We start from the raw sequence: 22,432 nt of genomic DNA, 5'->3' as shown, positions 1-22,432 counted from the left end.
GGTGTGCTGTGATTCATGGGGTTGCAAAGAGTTGGACACGACTGAGCGACTGATCTGATGTGATCTTAATTTCTTGTCATTTCGTTGTAGGTGGGATTCTGTGCCCCCACCCCTATCCCAGTCAAGATGCAGACCTCTGCTGATGGACAGTTTAGAGAGCATCATACAGAGTGTGAAGCAAGTCAGACAGAGAAAAACAAATAGAAAAATGGTACTGATGAACCTATTTGCAAAGCAGAAATAGACACAGACATAGAGAACAAATGTCTGGACTTTAAGCAGGGAAGGAGGAAGTGGGATGAATAGGGAGATTGTGAATCACATATATATATGCACTATGTATAAAATACATAACTCATGAAAACCTATCTAACACAGGAAACTCAATGCTGTGGTGGCCTAAATAAATCTGAAACAGAATCTAACAATTCAAAGCTGCACCACCCAGACTGTTATAGGAAGTGTCTCCTAGCTGTGGGGCATCTACGCTTCCCATATCCGTGGGGGCAGGGAGGTCCATTACACTGTGAAGCACCAGGAGCTGCTGTTTGCATCTCAGACTCATGAGTGGCGCCCCTAGAGCTGTGCAGAATTCAGCCTCTTGGGCGTTAAGCAGCTGCTCTGGAAGATTCTCAAGACAACCTACCTGATGGCCCAGAAGTCACCCAGGCATCTCTTTCATCACCAGTGGTCACTTGCCTGAGTCCACAGTGCCCATGAGTCAAAGCTCTGCCGTTACAGTAGTTACGGCACCTGGGACCCACAGAGGGAAGCCCGCGTCCCTGCACGCCCAGAGCAGTACCTCAGATATTCCGGCAGGTGGAGCTTGTCGCTCTTGGTGACCACCAGGGCCAGGTCCCTGCAGAACCCTCTTTGGCAGGCCTTCATGCTCTCATTCAGAAGGTCCTCGTGGGCTCTCCCTCCAGAAATCCTTTCGATGTCACTGATCACCCAGATCACGGAGCACTTATCGATGGTCTGTGAAACATGACCACAGCGTGTTTAGGAGCATACATGGTGCCTCGGTTGTAGCATGTTAGTCGCTCAGTTGTCCAACTCTTTGTGACCCCATGGACTGTAGCCTGCCAGGCTTCTCTGTCCATGGGAGTCTCCAGAAAAGAATATTGGACATGTTTCCTTAGTGTCATGTCCATCCTCTGTGCTCTGCCCCAGCTCTCTGTCCAGCCCCATCTCTCACCAACCCCCGCCCATAGACTCTCTATGCAGCAGCCACATGAGCTTCTTGCGCATCCGTGGGTGTAAGTTGCGCATCTATCTTGGGGTCTTTGCTCTTGCCACAACCTCTGCTTGACCTCCGTTTGCCCTCTGAGATCACCAAGGGCCACCTGAGGCTAGGTTGGTCACCCCATCTCTGCATCCCATAGCACCTGTACTTACCTGCCCTGGTGCTTCTCAGGCAGAGCTACTGTACAGCTACTATACTGTACAAGGTTGGCACTCTGCACCCCTCCCCAGCTCCCCAGCCAGACTGCGAGGTGCCAGATGGGAAGGGGCCACATCATTCAGCTTGGAATCTGTAGCACCTCAAACACAGCACCTTGCCCAAACTAGAAGCTTCATAGATGTTTGTGGCATTAGTCATTGATAGAATTCAAGAAATCAGACCTTCAGTCCCAGATCCCTCACTAGCTTGATTTACTAAGCCGTCCTCTAGGGAGAAGTCTTTTTTTTTCTGGAACTAGTCCTGGTCATGCATTTATTCCAAAGCTGTCACTGCCAAGCATTATTTTGATGTCTGGCTTGCCCTGCGTATGCAGTGCATGACCACAAGGTGGCAGCAGGGAGCAAAAAACCCATATGATTGAATTGAACATGAAATTGTAACTTAATGATTTGATAGCATACGTATCGCTTTATCAAATATACAACTTTTATGTGACAAGCAATTGTGACATTTCTCTGACTGTATTGTTTTACCCATCTTATCTCTCCATATAAATGGAAAACTGGTCCAACTCCAGGATTGAATTTGTTTTATGGTTCCTCAGAATAGCACTTTGCACATAACGGTGTGACATGTTTGTGAGTTGCTAACTAAATCATTATTTGCTCTGTGCCACTGGTTCTTAATTGGTGGACCTTTGACAACGCCCGGAGACATTTCTAACTGTTCAGACTGGAGGGGACGCTAGTGGGCAGAGGCCACAGATGCTGTAAACATCCCATAATGCCTAGGTTGGGCCCCTACAGCAAAGAATTTCTCTGCCCTCTCCACCCCTAAGTCAGAAGAGCTGGGGCTAAGAAACCATGGTGTAGAGCAGGGGGGTTCAAACTTATTTTTAGCAGTGGATCCCTTTTCCAAATGAAATCTTAGGAAGAACTCCAATGGTCCAACTTGATTTTTTAAAGTGGAACAGCTTTAGTTGAATTTGAGGTGGAGGGTTTGGAGCCCCCATCTTCTCTGCACCCCTCGTCCTCTGCCCATGAACCTCTTGGCTTCATGGATCATTGTTTTGAAAGCAACCATCTCAAGAGTCAAACAGACTTCATTATTTTATGGAAAAGGTAGAACCCACGAGGCAAAGGATTGACATAAGGGCACACAAATCTGGGTCCTGAACCTCCTCCCCTACATGGATGGACTCAAATTCAGGCAGGAAAATAAAACCCATCTCTCCCTCCCACTTCCCAAATTATAACCAATGTAGGGAAGCTTCAAACAATTCTATCAGTTGTGGAAGATGAAACCTGCCCGCTCCTCCTCCAGGGCAGGGTCTCTTTTACCTTACATCCCCCTGGTCCCAGTAAATTGCTGTTATTGTTGTTTAATCGCTCGGTCGTGTCCAATTCTCTGCAACCCCATGGACTATATAACGCTCCAGGCTCCTCTGTACATGGGATTTCCCAAGCAAGAGTACAGAAGTGGGTTGCTATTTCCTTCTCCAGGGGATCTTCCCAACCCAGGGATCTAACCCAGGTCTCCTGCATTGCAGGCAGATTCTTTACCATCTGAGCCACCAGGGAAGCCAAACAAAAGAGGACCTCGATCATAAAAGTTGCAGTGGTTAAATTTCAGGCCCTGCCAGAAAAGGCCAATCTATAAGACAAGAGCCTCTGGAACCAGGAGGGGTGGAATGGCCCCTGCCGTCCCCACCCACCTCCCTCCTTGCAATGAGAATGGGCCTCTGAGAGGCCAGGTGGCAGCACGGGGGAATTTGAGTTAAAGGTTTTAGTTTAGGGAGGGCACCGCTGGCAGCTGGAGGGGTAGGGGAGGGGGGTTGTATTCTGTTCTCCCTGGATGGAGGGGAGTCTAGTAACTTCTCCAGAGAGGATATCACAAAAACCACAAGAATGTGGGGGAGCTGTTGCCAAACAGAGCAGGCTGGGAACCATCGCCTCGCTTCAGCCCAACCTCCTCAGAGCCCAGGTTCTGAGCCAGCTCTGCTGGCTCCTCCGTTCTGAGCGGCCTTTGATAAGCTGCCCAATGTGTCTGAACTGGCAGCAGCCACAGGTCCATCCTGTGCCAGAGGCCGGCCACCCCCCGAGGCTGTCACTCCCCACGCTGGCCTGGAATTCGAGGAGGTGGCGGATTCCACCCCGAGACCTGAAACCCTGCAGAAACAAAGGCTCTCCCAGCCAGGCCTGAGCAGGCCACCAAGGATGAAGGACACTGGGAGACTGCCTCCACCTTAAAGAACTGTTAGGGAAGCTTCCCAGGTGGCTCAGTGCTAAAGAATCCGCCTGCCAGTACAGGAGACATGGGTTCCATCGCGGATCCAGGAAGATCCCACACACCACGGAGCAACTAAGCCCACGCACCACCACTACTGAAGCCTGCCCCCTCTAGGGTCCACAGCTAACGAGGCTGTGTGTTGCAGCTACTGAAGCCCATGCATGAAGCCTTACTGAAGCTTGGGCAGCTACTGAAAGCCCATGCTCTGCAACAAGAGAAGCCAGTGAGTGAGAAGCCCACACGCTGCAACGAGCGACTAGCCCCTGCTCACCACTACTAGAGAAAGCCTGCACACAACAGCAAAGACCCAGCGCAGCCAAAAATAATTTTAAAAAAAGAATTGTTAGGGGACTTTCTGGAGGTTGAGAGACAGAGCCACAGCTGAGAAGACAGGAATCTGCTCTCAGGTTTAAATTCTGCCACTCAGTAGCTGTGTGGTTCTGGGCAAAGGACTTCCCATCTCTGGGCCTTCATTTTCTTAACTGTAAAATCAGGGCACAGGCTGCTTATCTGTAAGCTGCCATCCTGATCTTTATGGAAAACCACAGTTGCAAAGCTCCCCTGGCCCATAGTCATTCATTTAGCACAAATCTGCGGACTTTAAAGTCTACGTACACCAGGGAAGCAGCAGTCCAGCAGAGAGGTTTTTGGCAGCCTCTGCGCTGATGATGACTCATGGGCCTCTCCTGACCCTCCCAGCCCCTTCCAGCTCTGTCCTGTGCCCCATGTTCCCCCCACAATCCTGCACACCTGAGCTCCTTCTGCCTTTCTTTCTCTGTCACTCACCCTCTTGGAGCTTCCCCAGGAAGCATGGTATTAAAGCCCATCCCACCTTCCCCAAGGACTTCCCAGGTGGCTCAGTGGTAAAGAATCTGCCTGCCAATGCAGGAGATGTGCATTCAATCCCTGGGTTGGGAAGATCCCCTGGAGGAGGAAATGGCAACCGGCTCCAGTATTCTTGCCTGGGAAATCCCCTAACAGAGGAGCCTGGTGGGCTACAGTCCACAGGTCACAAAAAGTCCAGTATGACTTAGCAACTTACCAACAGTTCCTTACAACCAAACCCAGGAGCAGCGTTCTGGTTCCTTGGTGGGTGGCTATTGGCTTCTCTGCTTTGTACCCAAATGTTGCCCTCCCTGTCTCACTCTGACCTTGTCTCCTCTGCTTACTTTCGGGCCCCTCTGTTGCTGGTCCTTCTCATGTACCGCAATTCCAGTTCCAGCTCCCAGGCCTATCTCGTGATTCCTCCCTCCCCGATGTCTCTTGCCACCAATATCCTACCATTGCCCTGAGGCTTAGAACATGGGAGAATTTAACTCTATCGAGCTCATAAAATCCATTAAGCGGAAAGTGGAACATTCTTTGCTGCTTTACAGAGAACGTTGGGGATGGAGAGAGAGGGAATGAAGCCCTGTGGAAGAGAATCACCTTTTTCCACATCTCATCCCTCTTGCTATTGAAGTCGCCTGTGCCTGGAATGTCCACCAGCACAACCCCTTCTGGAATCAGCTCTGACTTGGGAAGGGTCACTTCCACCAGTTTGATCAAGGGCCAGATGTGTGTCTCAGCGGATCCTCCATCCCAGTCTCTCCTCTGGGTCCGGATGTAGGGGTCCAGCTTGACAGACAGCTCCCCTGCCTGAGGAAGAAGGACAAGGTCAGGTACACGAGACAGTCTCCAGCACCTCTGCCCTAGGTGGGCTATGACTTGGGTTCAGCAGCGGTCCACTGAGTCATGTGAGATGCAGTACTGGGCGACAGGCCCCAGGAGGCCTGAGGTCCTGCTTGGAAGGGTCTAGACTCAGAACTACAAAGAACACTGGGAGATCAGGAAGTTCAGGCTCCTATGGGCTTCCCTGCTGGCTCAGATGGCAAAGAATCTGCCTGCAATGCAGAAAATCCAGGTTCTATCCCTGGGTTAGGAAGATCCCTTGGAGAAGGAGATGACAACCCACTCCAATATTCTTGCCTGGAGAATCCCATGGACAGAGGGGCCTGGCGAGCTACAGTCCATGGGGTCGCAAAAAGTGGGGCACAAATGAGCGATTAACACTGACAGATGGAGAAAACAAAAGCAGTGAGAACAGGACTTGAGGAGAGTTACAGCTTCACTGGGTGATGATTTTATCTTCTAAATTCCATCCCAGTTCTAAAATCAATAGGAATCATCTGCAATATTCTAAATTTGTGTGAGAGAGAAAGAGGATTTTTGAACTAATGTGAACGTTTCTATGACCAGAAAGCCCTGACTGTGGAAAATTGATCATGAAATGGTGCCAAATTTTCTAAGTTGAAAATTGGTCTGAAGTTGATCTTCAAAAGGTTTTAAAAATTTTTTCTTCCAAGTTCAAAAGAATATATGGACAGACCGGCATTTCCATGCTATTTTAACGATGGTAAGTGAGATGAAGAATCACTCTCAGCCTATTGTTTTTCCCTAAACACATTCATGCCGGCAACTCTGCGCAGCAGCAAATCTCTACTGGGATAATTCAGAGGACAGAAGATTTGGGACGTGGTGCAGTCACTGTTAATAAGTGTCTACAGAATGGCCCTGAAAGAAAGAGAAATTCTTAAGAGAGCTGAGATCAAATCAGAGAATGTATTGCTATCTGGGTAGGAAATAAGAGATATCATCAAGGGACTTCCCTGGTACACCGTCTAGTGTTTAAGACTTTGTCTTCCAATGCAGGGGCCATGGATTCAATTTCTGGTCAGGGAGCTATGGTCCCACATGCCGCATAGTCAAAAAAACAAAAATCAGAAAATATATTGTAACATATGCAATAAAGACTTTAAAAATGGCCCACATCCACAAAAATGTGTTTAAAAGATAGCAGTGCTAATCAAAGAATACGAAATTGTGAAAGAAGAGATGATAAAAGTTCTTTAAGATAGTTTGATTTAAAAAATAAACAAGCTAGGATAAGGGCAACAAAAGAGAAAAAGCACTGGGCTCAAAACAGCATGGGCTTTCTCTAAGAAGAGGGCTCCAGTCAATAAATGGGGCTTCCCAGGTGCTGACGGTGGTAAAGAACCTGCCTACCAATGCAAGAGACATAAGAGACGTGGGTTCAATCCCTGGGTTGGGCAGATCCCCTGGAGGAGGGAATGGCAACCCACTCCAGTGTTCTTGCCTGGAAAATCCCATGGACAGAAGAGCCTGATGGGCTACCTAGTCCATGGGGTGGCAAAGAGTCAGACACGACTGAAGCAACTTAGCCGGCACGTACCACTCAATAAACTAGTGGAGACAAACCATTCTAGGAAGTAAACTCAGATTCCCGCTCCCCTGTCTAGAATCCATGCCCCAAAGTCTGAATTTGTGCCCTCACTCCTGGAGATGCTGATTCCATTCGTCTTGTTTCAAATGGGTAAAGTCCTCATGCTGGGAAGAAATATTTCTAAGTGCAGAGTAAGTGAGGAAATGAATATTACCTTGACACCTTGGTGTAAGTTGTATGTATTCAGATAAAGTAACCAGTTTTGTCGTCATTGTGTTTCTTTGGACATGCTCTGTCTGTATTTTGGATATTAGGAAGATAATTAATGTTGGGGGGTTGTCCTTTTTAAATTTTATTGAAGTATAGTTGGTTTACAGTGCTGTGTTTGGTTTCTACTAGTGACTCAGTCATACATATGTATACTGTTTACCGTATTCTTTTCCATTGTGGCTTATTACACAATATTGAATATAGTTCCCTGTGCTGTACAGGAGGACCTTGCTGCTTACCCATTAAGTAGTTTTAATTACGGGCTTCCCTGGTGGCTCAGAAGGTAAAGCATGGCCTGCAATGCAGGAGACCTGGGTTTGATCCCTCCCTGGGTTGGGAAGATCCCCTGCAGAAGGGAATGGCAACCACTCCAGTATTCTTCCCTGGAGAATCCCATGGACAGTGGAGCCTGGCAGACTATTATCCATGGGGCCACAAAGAGTTGGACATGACTGAGTGACTATCCATTTAAACATAAGAAAGGGGGCTACTACATTTCTTTGATTTTCTAGATATATAAGAGCTAAGTGCCTTGAAAGGTTTAATTCATTTGACTTCTAAGTATGCCTGGTGAAGTAGTTCAAATTTTTTGAGAGAAACAAATATGCTAAATTTGAACTCTTAAGTCTAAGGAATGTTGATTAATTGTGTAAGTAGTATTAACTTTTAAAGGAGGCTTTTCTATATTAAGCTTAGGAGATATTTGGACATTAAGTTTTAGAACTGGTGTAAGTAATTGTTCTTACTTTATATTAAAAGCACCAGATTTACAAATAGAATAACAATATTTTAAAGGTGAATTTTAAGATGCAAGAAAAACTAGGTTTTTTTAGTATGCAACGTAAGTAAATTGCATATTAGTTCCATATGTATTTTGGTTTAATTTAAAATTGAATTTTAATTAAAAAAAAATATTGATCATAAAAGGAGAGCCTGGTTCTACTAGTTGCTTACCTAATATCCACCCTGCCCTTCAGCCATGCCCCCAGCATCCTGACTGTATATTTGGGAAGGCAGTGGATTGACACTGGTCTCAGCCAGCCACAAGTCGGCTTCTGGTTTCCTGAGACTCCCTTTCAGCTCAGAAAACCCACGTGGCTCAGTACTGACCAAGAAAATCTACATGGAAATTTGCTGGGTGTGTTTCTAGGAAAGCATTTACTTCCAATAAAAGAGGAGACGTGGTTGGTACCCTGTTTAGCCATTTGTCCCTTCCATGGAGCTAGCTGCGAGGGTCAGCGCTTCAGTAGCCATTGTGTGACAATGAGGCGACAGGATGTAGAAGGTCAGGCGACCAGGGGTCTGTTGATCTTGATGTTGTTGAGCCTCTGAACCAACCCACAAACCCAGCTGCCCCCAGACTTCTTATGTGAGAAAGTGGATAAATCCCAATTTGTTTAAGCTGTTATAAACTTGGGTGTTTTTTTTTTTAATTATTTGCTGCAAAACACATCCTTAATTAATCCTTGAGTAACTATAAACAGTCTTTTCTGTGCACAAAAGCTCCCCCCTCAGACATGAGCAATTCCCGTTTGACTGCAAACTAAAAATCATGGCTACTTCTGATTTTGGTACCAACTTATTTCTAGTAAAACATTGTGCCTTGGGACTTCCCTGCTGGTCCTGTTGCTAAGACCCTGCACTCCCAGGGCAGGGAGCCTGAGTTTAATCCCTGGCAGGGAACTAGATCCCACCTGCTGCAACTAAAGATCCCACCTGCAGTGCTGAAGATCAAAGATCCTGTGTGCTGCAACGAAAACCCAGCACAGCCAAATAAAAAAGTAAATAAAAATGTTTTTAAAAAGCGCAGGTGGGGGGTGTCCTTGGTGGCTCGGTGATAAAGAGCCACCTGCCACTGCAGGGGCTATGCGTTCAGTCCCTGATCTGGGAAAGAGTGGCCCCCGCCTGCCACAACTGGAGAAAAGCCCCACAGCAGCGAAGACTCAGCACAGCCAAAAATAAGGAAATAAATTAAAATAAAAAGAGAGAGAGAGAGAACCTTGTGCCTTGCACCAATCCCCCAAACGGATTCAATGGTTACCCTTGAGGCTCGAGATAACAACAAGAGAAACATCTTGAAGCTACCTCTTCTGCCTTGAGGGAGATGACTCTGGAGGTGGGAATCTTTCCTCTGGGCTTGGCCCTTAATAACTCCTCATAGCTCTTTCCTTCTGCTCCGTTTCCATAAAACATTTGCAGCTTCCAAACAGCTTCCTCCGCTGCATCGCCCCTGTCCCACGCATCCTCCTCTTCTCCGCCCGGCCCCTCCGTCCTGTGCAGGAGAGTTGTCAGGTTCTTCAGCTCCTCCTTCCACTCCTGCTGAGACAGAGGGGGGCCAAGCCCACCCCACAGCCATGACATGGATTCAGCAGACATTGACAAAGTCCAGTGAGCCTGTGGGGGGCACAGGGCTCCAGGAAATCTAAGATCATCTAATCCAGGCAGGTATCATCTAACCCAACCCACTTGTATGGTCAATGAGGAAACAGGAACCCAAAGTCCCATAACCAGCCGAGGCAGCACCCAAGCTAGAGCCCCCATCTCGTTCTTTTGGACTTTCTCGTTGTGTATGGCTTATGTTCTTTTCGTTTAACAAAGATGTGAGCTATGTTGACAAGGAATATAATGTGAATCTGTAAGAGAGAAGGAAAGAAAGAAAAGGAAGAGGGAAGACAGAGCAGGAAGGAAGAAGAAAGGATGGAGAGAGAGGAAAATAGGGAGAATGGGAAGGAAGGAAGGAGGGAGAAAAAGAGAGAGGAAGTGAAGGAAGGAAGGGGAGGAAGAAGGAGGGAGAAAGGAGGAAGAGAGAGAAGATAACAGGGAGAGGAGAAGGAAGGAAGGAAGGAAGGAGGGAGGCAGCTCTTACCTGGTCGGAGAGAAGGTGGATTTTGGCCTCATACTGCTCACAGCAGCCCGAGCTCACTTGAACGATACATGACGTACATATACTTTCTCCAGACACAGGTAGGAACATGGCTTGCCGGATGATGGCATTGATCAGGGAGCTCTTCCCAGCCCCAGTGCTTCCGAATAATCCAATGTAGATGGGGTCCAATGATGGTTTTTCAATCAAGGCAAGAAGCCTGTTTCTATATCAGTTTTAAAACGCTCATTGTCAAGGTCATCAAAGCAAGGTTGGGAGAATGTCAGAACATACAGCAACTAATCTCCAATCCTGGTCAAGTCACCCCATCTTTCTGAGTCCTCTCTGCAGTCTCTTTGGTCAAAGGAGAATATTCAGCCCTGTTTACTATACAGAGTTGTCAGGATCAAATGAGATTATGCAAAAAGGGATTTCCCTAATTGGGTGGTGAAGAATCTGCCTACCAATGCAGGGGGTGTGGGCTGGATCCCTGGTCTGGTCGGGGAACCAACCACATGCTCCGGGGCCACTGAGCCCATGTGCCACAACTAGAGAAACTTACGTGCTGCAACTAGAGAAGCGTGCGTGCCACAGCCAGGGGCCCATGTGCTGCAACCAAGACTTAGCACAGAAAAAAATCTTTTATTTAAAAAAGAATATGCAAAAATATTCTTCCAGGTAGCACAGTAGTAAAAAATCTGCCTGCCAATGCGAGAGAGGCAAGAGACATAGGTTCAATCCCTGGGTCGGGAAGATCCCCTGGAGTTGAAAATGGCAACCCACTCCAGGATTCTTGCTTGGGATATCCCATGGACAGAGGAGCCTGGTGGGCTACAGCCCATGGGGTCGCAAAGAGAAGGACAAGACTGAGCACACAAGAAGAAGAAATGATGATTCTACACAAACTCTACAACATCTATATAGATGTGACATCTCCTTGTTTATGTTCCATGAAAATTACACAGGCTTGATCTTAGACATGAGCTTTATACAGTGGTGGGAAGTGTTATTAGGAGCAACCCTGAGGGTCTTCCTGGGCAGGAGATGTAGCCTCGACCCCACTTAAATCTTTCAAGGCAGCTGGACAGGACCTTTGCTGGCACAGGCTCAGAGTCCCACAGCCTGGGCTAGATTCCACCCCTTTTACTCATCAGCAGTGTGACTTTGGTCAATGTCTTGGACTCTTCGAGCCTCAATTTTAGGAAAATAGTGGAGTGATAATCATGGCTTCTACTTTATTGGGCGTTTTGGGACAGTTAAATGGAATTTGATGTACGAATGTAAAGCACTTTCACTTTCCATTTTCAAAATCGTTAGCAGATTCCCTAGCCACGGTGACAGCGCGGTGTGGCAACCACCAGTGTTAACAGAAATGGCCCATAGCAACAGAACTTTCTGGCTTTCTCTGCTTAGTTCCTAACCAGAAATTCTCTTTTATTATTGCAGAAAAGCATCTGCCACCACCTAAGGAAAGACATCCAAGGAACATCTGATGGTAGCCAATACCAGACTCACATGAGGTACTTGACGCTGCTGGGGATGTTATCATCCAGGAACACGGACTGAATAAGTTTCTGGTAAGTGTTGCTCAAAACTCTTCTGGTCCGAGACTCCAGTTTTTCATCTGGAATCAACAGAGATGCATTATCAGGGATGTATTAATACCTGGCAGGCGTCCCTGGTCACTCAGACAATAGAGAATCCACCTGCCATGCAGGAGACCTGGGTTCGACCCCTGGGTTGGGAAGATCCCCTGGAGGAGGGCATGGCAACCCACTCTTCTTGCCTGGAGAATCCCCATGGACAGAGGAGCCTGGTGCGCTGCAGTCCATGGGGTCGCAAAGAGTCGGACACGACTGAGTGACCAAGCGCATTAAAACCTGGCAGGGATCAAGCACTTGGTCTGCACAGCAGGAGTCTGCTTAATACGGCAGAAAAGGCGGGGTGGGGGTGGGGGATGAAATGAAAAGCCAGTTAAACAAAAAACCAAGTTATCTGATGGGAGAGGTCACAGATCGTGGGAGAGAGCAATCATTGATGACGAGAGCCCCCCAAGGAGCCAGGTGGCTCTGAAGCGCAAGGTTACACAAGTCAGCGTCCACTTCACCATGGGCTACAGCACCTCTACAGTCTTCTCTCCTGTGGTCATAAATAGAAGAAAACTGCAAGGACATCCTATAAATACCCACAAAAGCACCAAACCAACCATTTTCACAGTGTTAATCAGGAAGAGATTATTTTTGTAACAAGCCTTCTATCCAGATCTTGAGAGATAAACTGTCAGATCACAGTATCTCTGCAGAGACCAGGAGGCCTCCTGTTTTTTTTTTAATATTTATTTATTTGGCTGTATTGGGTCCTAGTTGCGGCATGCAGACTCTTGGTTGTAGTATGTGGGATCTAGTTCCCCGACCAAGGATCAAACCTGGGCCCTCTGCACTGGGAGCTCAGAATCTTAACCACTGGACCACCAGGGAAGTCCCGAGGCCTCCTTTAATGGGATCAAGATCATTCAGAGATGTTCCATCCTGCTTCTGCTTCTCCAAGTACCCTTCTCTTCTTTTGAGGATGTTAACACATCTGGGAAAGGACAGAGCTGCATCAGACAAGCGATAAAGCATTTTCAGGACACTCACATTCCTTGAGGGCGCTTTGTTCCACAGAGGGAAATGCTCGAAACCTCTGGTCTCGATCAGATCGTCTTCTTTTTCTCATTGGTTCTTTAAATATATCATCATCCACTAGAGATAAACAGAAGTTACATAAAGTTACATATAAAATTATAGGTCTTGAGGGCATGGTGTACCGTAGACCAAAAACACAGTCCACTTATACGCAGATTTTCGACTGTGAAGGGGGGTCGTCACTCTCATCCCTGTGTGGTTCAGAGGTCACTGTTTTTGCCTGACCTCTATCGATACACAAACTCCAAGAGGCTAGAAGGATCCCTGCCAGCCCTGGTTGGTTGTGAGCTCATTTCAGAAGCAGCCCTGTTGGGTCATTCCAGTCTGATTTCCAATTCCCAGAGTCCCAGGACTTTGCATCTAGTTCCAAAATGCAGCCCAACCTATCTCCCCAGAAGATAAGTCAAGATGACATGAAAAGTTCCTGTTTGCGAATCCTGGGAAGCCAAGATGGCTGGATATTCTTCACCACGTGCCGAAAATGTAGAGGGAAGCCTGAGATGGCTCAGTGTGGGGTGGAGAAAGGCCTCAGGGAGATCTTTGCAACCCGGGAAATTGATCAGGAGCAGAATGAGAGAACAGAACGGGCCATGTGACCAAGGCAAATCCCTTCTTCTCCCCGAGCTTCAGTTTCTTCATCTGTACAATGAGTCAGTTGACAAAAATAGAAGGAATACAAGAGCGGTGGAGGGTGCCCTCCAAGTGTTTGTCCCTCAGAGATTAAACTGGGGGATGAGGCTTTTTCCTCCTTCCTCCCTTAAAGATGTTAGTAGCTGCTTCCTTACATAGGCAAGGAAAAAAGTTGCCAAGAAGCAAATCTTTGTAGTCCTGCAGAGGTTTATTCACTTCAGTGGTTTCTATTGGTTACAAAGTGAAGTACTGGGAGGCTCCATAATCCTCAGGAAAGGGTTTAACTGAAAACCAAAACAGTGTGTTTAGATGGTTTGGTTTTTTTTTTTTTTTTTTTTGGATTGTGCTGGGTCTTGGTTACATATTTATTCTTTAAGCCATAATAATTAAGTATGAAATATAAGGAAATACTGAGCACCATTGCAACACAGTTAAATATACATTAAAATCATATGTAGTATTTTAACTTTTTTTAAAGAAGAATTCATCTGGCTGCATTGGGTCCTTGCTGTGGCGCGGGGGATCTGTCATTGTGGTGCGAAGGCTTCTCTCAAGTTGTGGTGCTCGGGCGCAGTGGTTGCGATACGTTGTCTTAATTGCCCCACGGCATGTAGGAACGTAGTTCCCCAAGCAGGAGTCAAATCCACGTCCCGTGCCTTGGAAGGTGGATTCGTAATCCCTGGACCACCAGAGAAGTCCCTGGATGGGTTTTAGAAAACACCCCCCTGGCAGGATTCACCTGGTGAGAAAGGGACAGTACGGGGGGTCTTTGGGGTCACGACTATTGGAAACGGCCGAATCCGGCGCTCCTGGGGATGGTATCAGATCAGATCAGATCAGTCGCTCAGTCGTGTCTGACGGGGGTGGTATAAACCTTAGCAAATGGCCGTGAGGTGACCTGGGAATACAGTTGACCCCAAGAGTCATAACTCTCAAAGCTCATATAAGGGCATGAGGCCCCCAAACTGAGCGTGACACTGGGAGGTCATCTTCCCTCAAGAACCACAGAAAGGGCGCATCACTCAGGGACCCAGGATGGCAACCTGAGCAGAAGGCCCAACCTCCCGCATGAGGCCCCAGGCCCAAGTCTCCCAGACAGCTCAGGCAGCCTCAGTCTGGCATCTTCCTGTGCAAATTCCTCAGTGTTCTGGAGCCAGCTCACACCCCAGAGTATTGCAGTGCAGGGTGGGCTGTCTGCCAAGGCCTGAATCTTGGCCCGCTCCTGCTCATGCAGTGACAGGGAGTTGAAAGAGCTTGTCCGTAGACCCTTCCATCTCAGACATTCTAACCTTACAAGTATGCTCCACGCAAAGAATTTATCCTGGCTCAGTTTAAGGACTACCTTAGAACTAAACACCAAGTGGTTGCTGGCTCAGTGGCTAGAGCTAGAGAGAAAGGAGCAGAGAAGAAGAAAAATATATGCCACTAGCTAGGGAGTTTGGGATGGACATGTACACACTGCTGTATTTAAAATGGATAACAAACAAGGACCTATTGTATAGCACAGGGGACTCTGCTTAATGCTCTATGATGACCTTAAAGGGAAGGAAATCCTAAAAGAGCGGATATAAGTACCCGTATGGCTGGTTCTAGATAGCATATTCAAAAGCAAAGACATTACTTTGCCAACAAAGGTCCATCTAGTCAAGGCTATGGTTTTTCCTGTGGTCATGTATGGATGTAAGAGTTGGACTGTGAAGAAGGCTGAGCGCCAAAAAATTGATGCTTTTGAACTGTGGTGTTGGAGAAGACTCTTGAGAGTCCCTTGGACTGCAAGGAGATCCAACCAGTCCATTCTGAAGGAGATCAGCCCTGGGATTTCTTTGGAGGGAATGATGCTGAAGCTGAAACTCCAGTACTTTGGCCACCTCATGCGAAGAGGTTGACTCATTGGAAAAGACTCTGATGCTGGGAGGGACTGGGGGCAGGAGGAGAAGGGGACGACAGAGGATGAGATGGCTGGATGGCATCACTGACTCAATGGACGTGAGTATGAGTGAACTCCGGGAGTTGGTGATGGACAGGGAGGCCTGGTGTGTTGCGATTTATGGGGTCTCAAAGAGTCGGACACGACTGAGCGACTGAACTGAACTGATGGCTGGTTCTCTTTGCCATACAGTAGAAACTAGCACATATTGTAAAGCAATATACTCCAATAAAATTTTTTTTTAAATGGATAACTAACAAGAACGTACTGTATAGTACAGAGAACTCTGATCAATACTCTGTAACAACCTAAATGGGAAAAAAATTTGGAAAAGGACATGTGTATAGCCACAACTGAATCTCTTTGTTGTATACCTGAAACTATCACAACATTTTTAATCAAATATACGCCATATAAAATCAAAAGCTTTTTTTAAAATGGAAGCAGTTAAGGTTTTTGAAGTCCCCAAAGTATTTGATTATAATAAGCAAATATCAATATCTAACTTCAGTAATTTAGCTTAAGTAAGGAAATCCACTGTGGGTTAAACTTTTGAACCTTGATATTGATAACAAAGAGGTGACAGAATCACGGGATTTATGAGCTGGAAAGCAATGTAAAATATGTATGGCTTCAGATGTAGAGAAATCAAGAGACTTGTTGTATGGGCGCAGAGCTAGCAAATGACAGAGCAATAACTAGAAGCCAAGAATGGACACCACACGTCCAGTGTTTTACAATGCACAATTACAGTCTTTTTACTTTAAATCATTATCTATTGTGGTTTAATATTCTGGAAGATGTTTATAAATTAGTCTTCTATTTTATTCATCCCAGAGCTTAAAAAAGAAAAACAAGAGTTTTAAATATGTTATGATTAAATCTATCAAGTGAAATCCTAGAAAACTTACCAAAAAGTTTTACCAAAATAAAACAGATAATTTTTAACTACTAAAAAAATACTACTCCAGCTGCTAGGCCAGTGGTTTGCTGAAGAACACTTTAGAACACATTATAAACGGTGTCTTGGAATTCCAGAGTGTTTTCACACCTGCTTATAGAAAGAGTAAAAGGATGGAGGGCCTTGATCTTGACCCTGTAACTCAGGAACTCTTGTTTAAACAACATTTGCAGAGGATCTTAGCCACAAGCATAAAAGAGTCTTAGTACAGCCCATGTATCCTGGCCTTTATTTCAACTTTGTAAGGAGTGGCAATTAGTCTGATCAAAGTTTGGAAACTTATTTCTCAACTAAAGCAAACACTGAGAAGTCAGATAGAGCAGGTTTTACACTTTGCCTTTAATATCTAAAATGAAAAAACAGGTGGAAGGGAGAAAGTAGTTCATCTGGGATTTAAAACACTTAATGGTAGTGCATGCATGGTAAGTCGCTTCAGTGGTGCCCAACTCTCTGTGACCTACAGACTGTAGCCCACCAGGCTCCTCTGTCCATGGGATTCTCCAGGCAAGAATACTGGAGTGGGTTGCCATGCCCTCCTCCAGGGGATCTTCCCGACTGGTTTCATATTAAATTGTAACCAGAATGAATGGGTGTGAACTGGCCATTTCTCTTATCTTCCCTGTAATTGTTCAAGGACTCCTTTCCCTTTTCCACTATATTACACTGATTTAGTGGCAACCCACTCCAGTATTCTTGCCTGGGAAATCCCATGGATAGAGGAGCCTAGCAGGCTACAGTCCATGGGGTCACAAAATAGTCCGACAGAATTTATGGACTAGACAACATTGGAGGAAAGAGCAGAGGGCTGGGCGGGGCCGTCCCAAGAAGCCTGCCGTGGTCTCTGCTGCTATCGCTCCTTGCTGCCACAAGGTGTCGCTTTTGACAACCGTCTCAATATAGGCGCTTTGATCAGACCCTTGAGGGAACCTGCCGCAGATTTTCCCAGCAGGACGCCCCACACCTTCAGGTCTAACGTCTCCCAAGGGGGTCCTAAAGTTGCAATTCCTTCAGTTTGCTTGCCCAGCCATGTCTCAGATACCAGCACTACCCCCACTGACCCTTGCCGCTAAGAGAATTCATCCCTAGGGGTAAGAAAATTTTTCTTCTTCAGTTCTCAAAACACAAAGGATGTTTTGTAACCAGGGGTTACTTAAATGCATCTTCCCAGGGGAAGTTCCCTCTTTGTCTCTGGGTGTCCTCCACCCAGCCTTCTACGAAGGGAGGCCACCCTCAGGGACTCCAGTGTGGTTCACCCTAAAGCTCTCCTTCAGAAAGCATGCAAAATGATTCCAGGGGCTTACCTTCTCCATTCTGAGAGCGGGATGCCCTCGGAAAATCCAAGATGGTTTCCTGGAACCTTCTTTTATTTATGTATTTATTTTTGAATTTTATTTATTTGAACTTTTAAAGGAGGGTGGGGGGCACAAGTTGAATTTCTGGTCAGATAACCCACTAGATTATTAATAGGCTCTTTAAGTTGTTATTGAAATAATTGATATTCATCCACTGTTAAAATACGTTGTGAGAAAGCAGCTTCTCAATAAAGAACAGTGAAAAATGATACAGTCCCAACCCCTTTGCCCTTGGTTATAATGGCAAATAGTTATTGCTCAGGGCTTCTCCAATGGCGTAGTGGTAAAGAATCTGCCTGCAGTGCAGGAGATGCGATTTGGATCCTTGGGTCAGGAAGATCCTCTGGAGGTGGAAATGACAACCCATTCCAGTATTCCTGGCTGGGAAATCCCATGGACAGAGGAGCCTGATGGGTTACAGTCCATGGGGTCACAAAGAGTTGGACATGACTGAAGCGACTTAGCACACACACACACACACACACACACACATATATATAATGGTAAATAGTTCTTGCTCACTTCATCAGGGGATAGTGAAGGGATGTTACCTGGATGTAGCTCCCGAACCAGAAAATCTTCAGTTTCTGCCATTTCCTGTTATGTAACCGCCTGCCTTTGTCCACTTAGAGCATCAGCCTGAAAAATACAAAGTACAGAGTGGGGGTGGGGAGGAGTAGACGGCAGAAATTATAAATACAAAACAAAAACTAAAAAGAACATGTAATTTTGCTTACGCTTTGTCTCCCCAATTAGATACCAAGCTTCTCAAGGGCAATGGCTATTCTACCTTATCTCTGAATCCTTTGTAACAGCTTGTCCACTGTGTGTTGGTTTAAATATGACAAAAGTCCATGTTTGACTATTGATTTTCAGCAATAGTTGAATCCATAGAATTTTTTTTTTTTTTTGGAGCAAAAGAAATGACTATTTATTGCTGATGGTGCTAAATATTACCACTGTTGGAAGACTGTCAACTTGCTACAATACTGAACATACCCAGCCTTGATCTGGCAGTCATGAATCAGTATTTATACCAAAGAGTTGACAGCTGTGTCCGCACACAAAACTACACATGAATGTATATAGCGGATTTTTAAAAGAAATTCTTGGAATTTATTCTTTTCGTTGTTACTTTTTATTGGAGTATCGTTGCTTTACAATGTTGTTAGTTCTGCTGCACAGCAAAATGAATCAGCCAGACATACACATATATCCCCACCATTTTTTATCCATTGACCTTTAAACTGAAATGACCTGAGATCTTGAAGGCAGCTCAGCCTGAAAAGACAATAAACCTCTAACGACCAGAGCCTTGAAGGTGAAGTTATACAGCTTTGCTGTTTTGGGAGACATCAGCACCCCCATCAGGTAAGCCGGGAACCCCTGGGCCACTGAGTGACACTGAGTCCCAGCGGGTCTCAGCAAGTATCGGGGAGATGGATGGAACATTTGATATTCCTGGGATCCCCTGGAGTTGCTCCGGAGGATGCTGAGCGGGGAAGAAGAGATGCAATAACCGTTCGGTTCTCTGGGTCTTCCTCACCACCCCACCCGGCACTGCAATCAGGGAGACACCCCGATTGGGGATTATGTCAGCTCTGCCTCATGGGGCATCTGTGGGGGAGGCGGTGGGGGGAGGTACCTCCAAAAAGAGAAGTATCGGATCGAACCTGTCTCCAGCCCTGGGAGACAGGGACTGAACACAGAGGGAGAACTGGATCCACAAAGCCTCAGAAGAGCGAGTGCTGATGTTCTGGAGTGTTTCTGCCTCCACAGATCAGGGAGGATCCGGGGGACACAAGGCGGGGCACCCCACGTGCTTCCTCTCCATTTCTGATGCTGCTGATTGGACTACTCAGCTGCATAATTCAAAAGCAGAGCATCACCAGCCCTTCCGAGATATGCAAAAGCTCAACTGATCTGTCAACCCCCCATAGACACACGGCCGTTAGTTAGTGAGACTGTGCCTCATTTACGTATCACTCCCAAACAAAAATCGCAGCTCCTCAGTCAGAAGAGCCACTCACACTTAGTTCAGCTCATGGGCATCAACAGAATAAATGCTTTCTGTTCCTCGTGGGTGTTGGTGAGTGTGGTCTGAACTCTGCTCTGTACACGTTCCTGAGCCTTTGCTAGGAGGTGCCTTATCTCTCCATTCCTCACCTGGGCTCAGACCACCCCAAACTCCTTACAGTCCTCTGAGGCAGGAGAGTCAAAAAGAAATGTGTTCCCCTCTTCTTCCTGGAGAATTCCTACTCTTTCTTCAGCATCTCGTTTGCACGTTTCCTCTGTGCAGCTGTGTCCTGGTTCCCATTCATTCCCCTCTTGTACTACCACTGGTCCAAGCACACCTGAATCGTATGCTTGTGATTCTTTCTTTACGTCTGAGCTATTCGAGGTCATGGCTGCATTTGTTTCAATGTTGTATTTCTATCGTGAATGGCAATGATCGATGGTAGTGCTGAATTAATTAATTACAGTGGATGGGAAGCTTTTGATGAGATTCCGCAGCCAAGGGTGTCTAAACACTGAATCTGTTTTTAAACGTTTATGTATTTGGCTGCATGGGGTCTTTGTTGAAGCTGCAGGATCTCCATTGCATCATGTGGGAGTTTTTCTTGCAGTGCACAAATTCTCTAGTTGTGGTGCTCAGGCTTCGGTAGTTGCGGTGCTCAGGCTTAGTTGCTCCACGGCATGTGGGATCTTGATTCCCCAACCAAGTATCAAACTCATGTCCCCTGCATTGCAAGGCGAATTCTTAACCACTGGACTGCCAGGGAAGCCACTCAAATTCGTTTTTGATAGGACTGCTCCATAGCAGCTGGGAATGTTTAGCTTGAGGGAAGGAAGACATGGGCTGAAGCAGAAGATGTGGAGAGGACTTTGTGTGGTCTTCAAATACTTAATCTTAGAGTTGAATATAATAGTGAGATAATGCCTGTTTTCAGTGGTGCCAAGAGGGGACAACTAGATCCACTAGGTGGAAAGTATAAGAAAGTACATTTTTGCAGAACATTTCTCTTGTATTCAGAGTTGTCCAAAATGGAACGAGCTCCCTTAGTAAGTAATGAATTTTCTGCTCCTAGAAGTGTCTAAACCTTCACTGTTATGATCACCTAATAACAGCATTGAACTAGACGGGCTTTAAGGCTTCCTCAAATCCCAAGACATCGTGTTCTTGCTTGAAATGTTCATCAGTAAAGCTGGTGGTAGGAGAACTCTACGAGGTTACTAAAATTCATGAGAGTTTCCTGGTTGGAAATGCCGCTGCTGCTGCTGCTAAGTCGCTTCAGTTGTGTCCGACTCTGTGTGACCCCATAGACGGAAGCCCACCAGATTCCCCTGTCCCTGGGATTCTCCAGGCAAGAACACTGGAGTGGGTTGCCATTTCCTTCTCCAATGCATGAAAGTGAAAAGTGAAAGGGAAGTCACTCAGTCGTGTCCGACTCACTCGCCTTCTCCGGGTTGGAAATGCTAAACCTCGGCAAAACCTAGGCAAGTTATGAGAAAAAATATGATCGCGCCTAACAATAACTTTAGATGCGAAACTAGGAATTGACCCCTGGAAAGATATCTGTTGTTTTCTGAAGATGGCAGCTCCATGAGCCATAGTCACACACACAAAATATTAAACGTCATATCACAATGGGCTCTGGAGACAACAAATGTATGGTCCTCCTGGGGTACAGATCCACTGTAGACCTTCGATTGGTTGTGCTAGCCAGTGCCAGGAACAAATACAGAAGATGGATCAGGCTTCCCCGCCTGCCAGTGCAGGGGACACGGGTTCAATCCCTAGGTCGGGAAGATCCCCTGGGGAAGGAAATGGCAACCCACTCCAGTGTTCTTGGCTGGGAAATCCCATGGGCAGAGGAGCCTGGCAGGCTGCAGTTCATGGGGTCGCAAAAGAGTCGGACACGACTGAGCAACTAAACAAACAGTAATGATAGTCAAAAGGAACACAATCGATAATAACGGTGATTTTAGGTTCATTTGAAAGAGCAAAAGACTCAGAGTCCTTTCTCAAATTATGTTGGGCTCCACTTTCTCCCCCAAAGAGGCAGCAACCGTGGTGTGTTTTGTGAAAACTGTTTCTGCAGAGAAGCAGTTGAAAACGTCCACACGTGTGGCTCACAGGGCAAAGTTTTGATGTGTGGTTTATTTCGCTTGTATTTCAACTGTGCGGTTAGCGTGTAAGTTTTGATTTGAGTACTTATTTACATTCATGTGCAGAGAGCCTAAGAATAGCATCTTTTAAAAGGGACTCTGCATATTTAGCTAGATGTGGGAAGGCTGCACAGCACCAGTTTCCTGTCAAATAATTGTGACTTTTGACAGTTTTTCTTGCTTCTCTCACTCTCCCTTTCCTCTTTTTGTATTTGCGTACACTCTTGTTTCCTTAAGAGAACATAACAGAGGTGACACCAAGGCAGTGGTCACTCCTGTCCTAGAAGAGCTTCCCAGAGTGGAATGAAATCATGTTCTTGAGCCCCTTCTACAGATGTGGACACTGAGGCCTGGAGAGGGGAAGGGACCTGTTCAAGGTCAGACAGTGAGTCCAAGTTCAGGGTTCTCATCATTCCACCAAGAAACCTCTAACTGGTACTATTTAAACCATCTCTGGAGCTTCAGAGTAAGAGATGGAGAGAACAGTGAACACAAATGAGGGGTTCCCTTTAATGCACGAGGAGGCATTTGGGGAGTGAAGGCTGTTGAGTAGGAGCGAGAGTGGTAGCTTGATGAAATTGGGCTTAAGGACACCAACTGAAGTAGTGCCCTCAGAATAAAACAAGCCAGACTGCCGGGGGCGTTGGGGGGGTGCACG

General features: G+C 46.4%; 2 protein-coding genes across 5 annotated transcripts in view; one reads left to right on the top strand and one right to left on the bottom strand.

Annotated features, from left to right (window-relative positions):
- NUGGC (nuclear GTPase, germinal center associated) overlaps nucleotides 1-22,432 on the bottom strand; it is a 50,196-nt gene that overhangs the window by 24,364 nt on the left and 3,400 nt on the right. For 3 of the 4 annotated variants that reach the window (XM_025281390.3, XM_044939727.2, XM_025281391.3), the window contains exons 3-9: nucleotides 18,156-18,243; nucleotides 12,687-12,791; nucleotides 11,566-11,674; nucleotides 10,054-10,276; nucleotides 9,273-9,503; nucleotides 5,123-5,332; nucleotides 803-978 (exon numbers count right to left, since the gene is read on the bottom strand). In XM_025281390.3, coding sequence (XP_025137175.1) covers nucleotides 803-978; nucleotides 5,123-5,332; nucleotides 9,273-9,503; nucleotides 10,054-10,276; nucleotides 11,566-11,674; nucleotides 12,687-12,791; nucleotides 18,156-18,198 — 1,097 coding nt within the window. In that variant the 5' untranslated portion in view covers nucleotides 18,199-18,243. Of the gene's footprint in view, nucleotides 1-802; nucleotides 979-5,122; nucleotides 5,333-9,272; nucleotides 9,504-10,053; nucleotides 10,277-11,565; nucleotides 11,675-12,686; nucleotides 12,792-18,155; nucleotides 18,244-18,341; nucleotides 18,428-22,432 lie in introns of those variants that run through there. The other variant, XM_044939725.2, reaches the window with a different exon arrangement.
- The window catches only part of ELP3 (elongator acetyltransferase complex subunit 3), a 144,351-nt gene continuing 133,432 nt past the window's right edge, over nucleotides 11,514-22,432 (top strand). Inside the window, exon 1 of the mRNA XM_044939729.2 lies at nucleotides 11,514-11,627. The gene's annotated coding sequence lies outside the window, so the exon portion shown is untranslated. The remainder of the gene's footprint in view (nucleotides 11,628-22,432) is intronic.

The sequence above is a fragment of the Bubalus bubalis genome, chromosome 3 (assembly GCF_019923935.1).
Source record: "Bubalus bubalis isolate 160015118507 breed Murrah chromosome 3, NDDB_SH_1, whole genome shotgun sequence".
Lineage (NCBI taxonomy): Eukaryota > Metazoa > Chordata > Mammalia > Artiodactyla > Bovidae > Bubalus > Bubalus bubalis.
The sequence above is the reverse complement of the archived record's forward strand: the minus strand, read 5'-3'. Positions and strand labels throughout refer to the sequence as shown.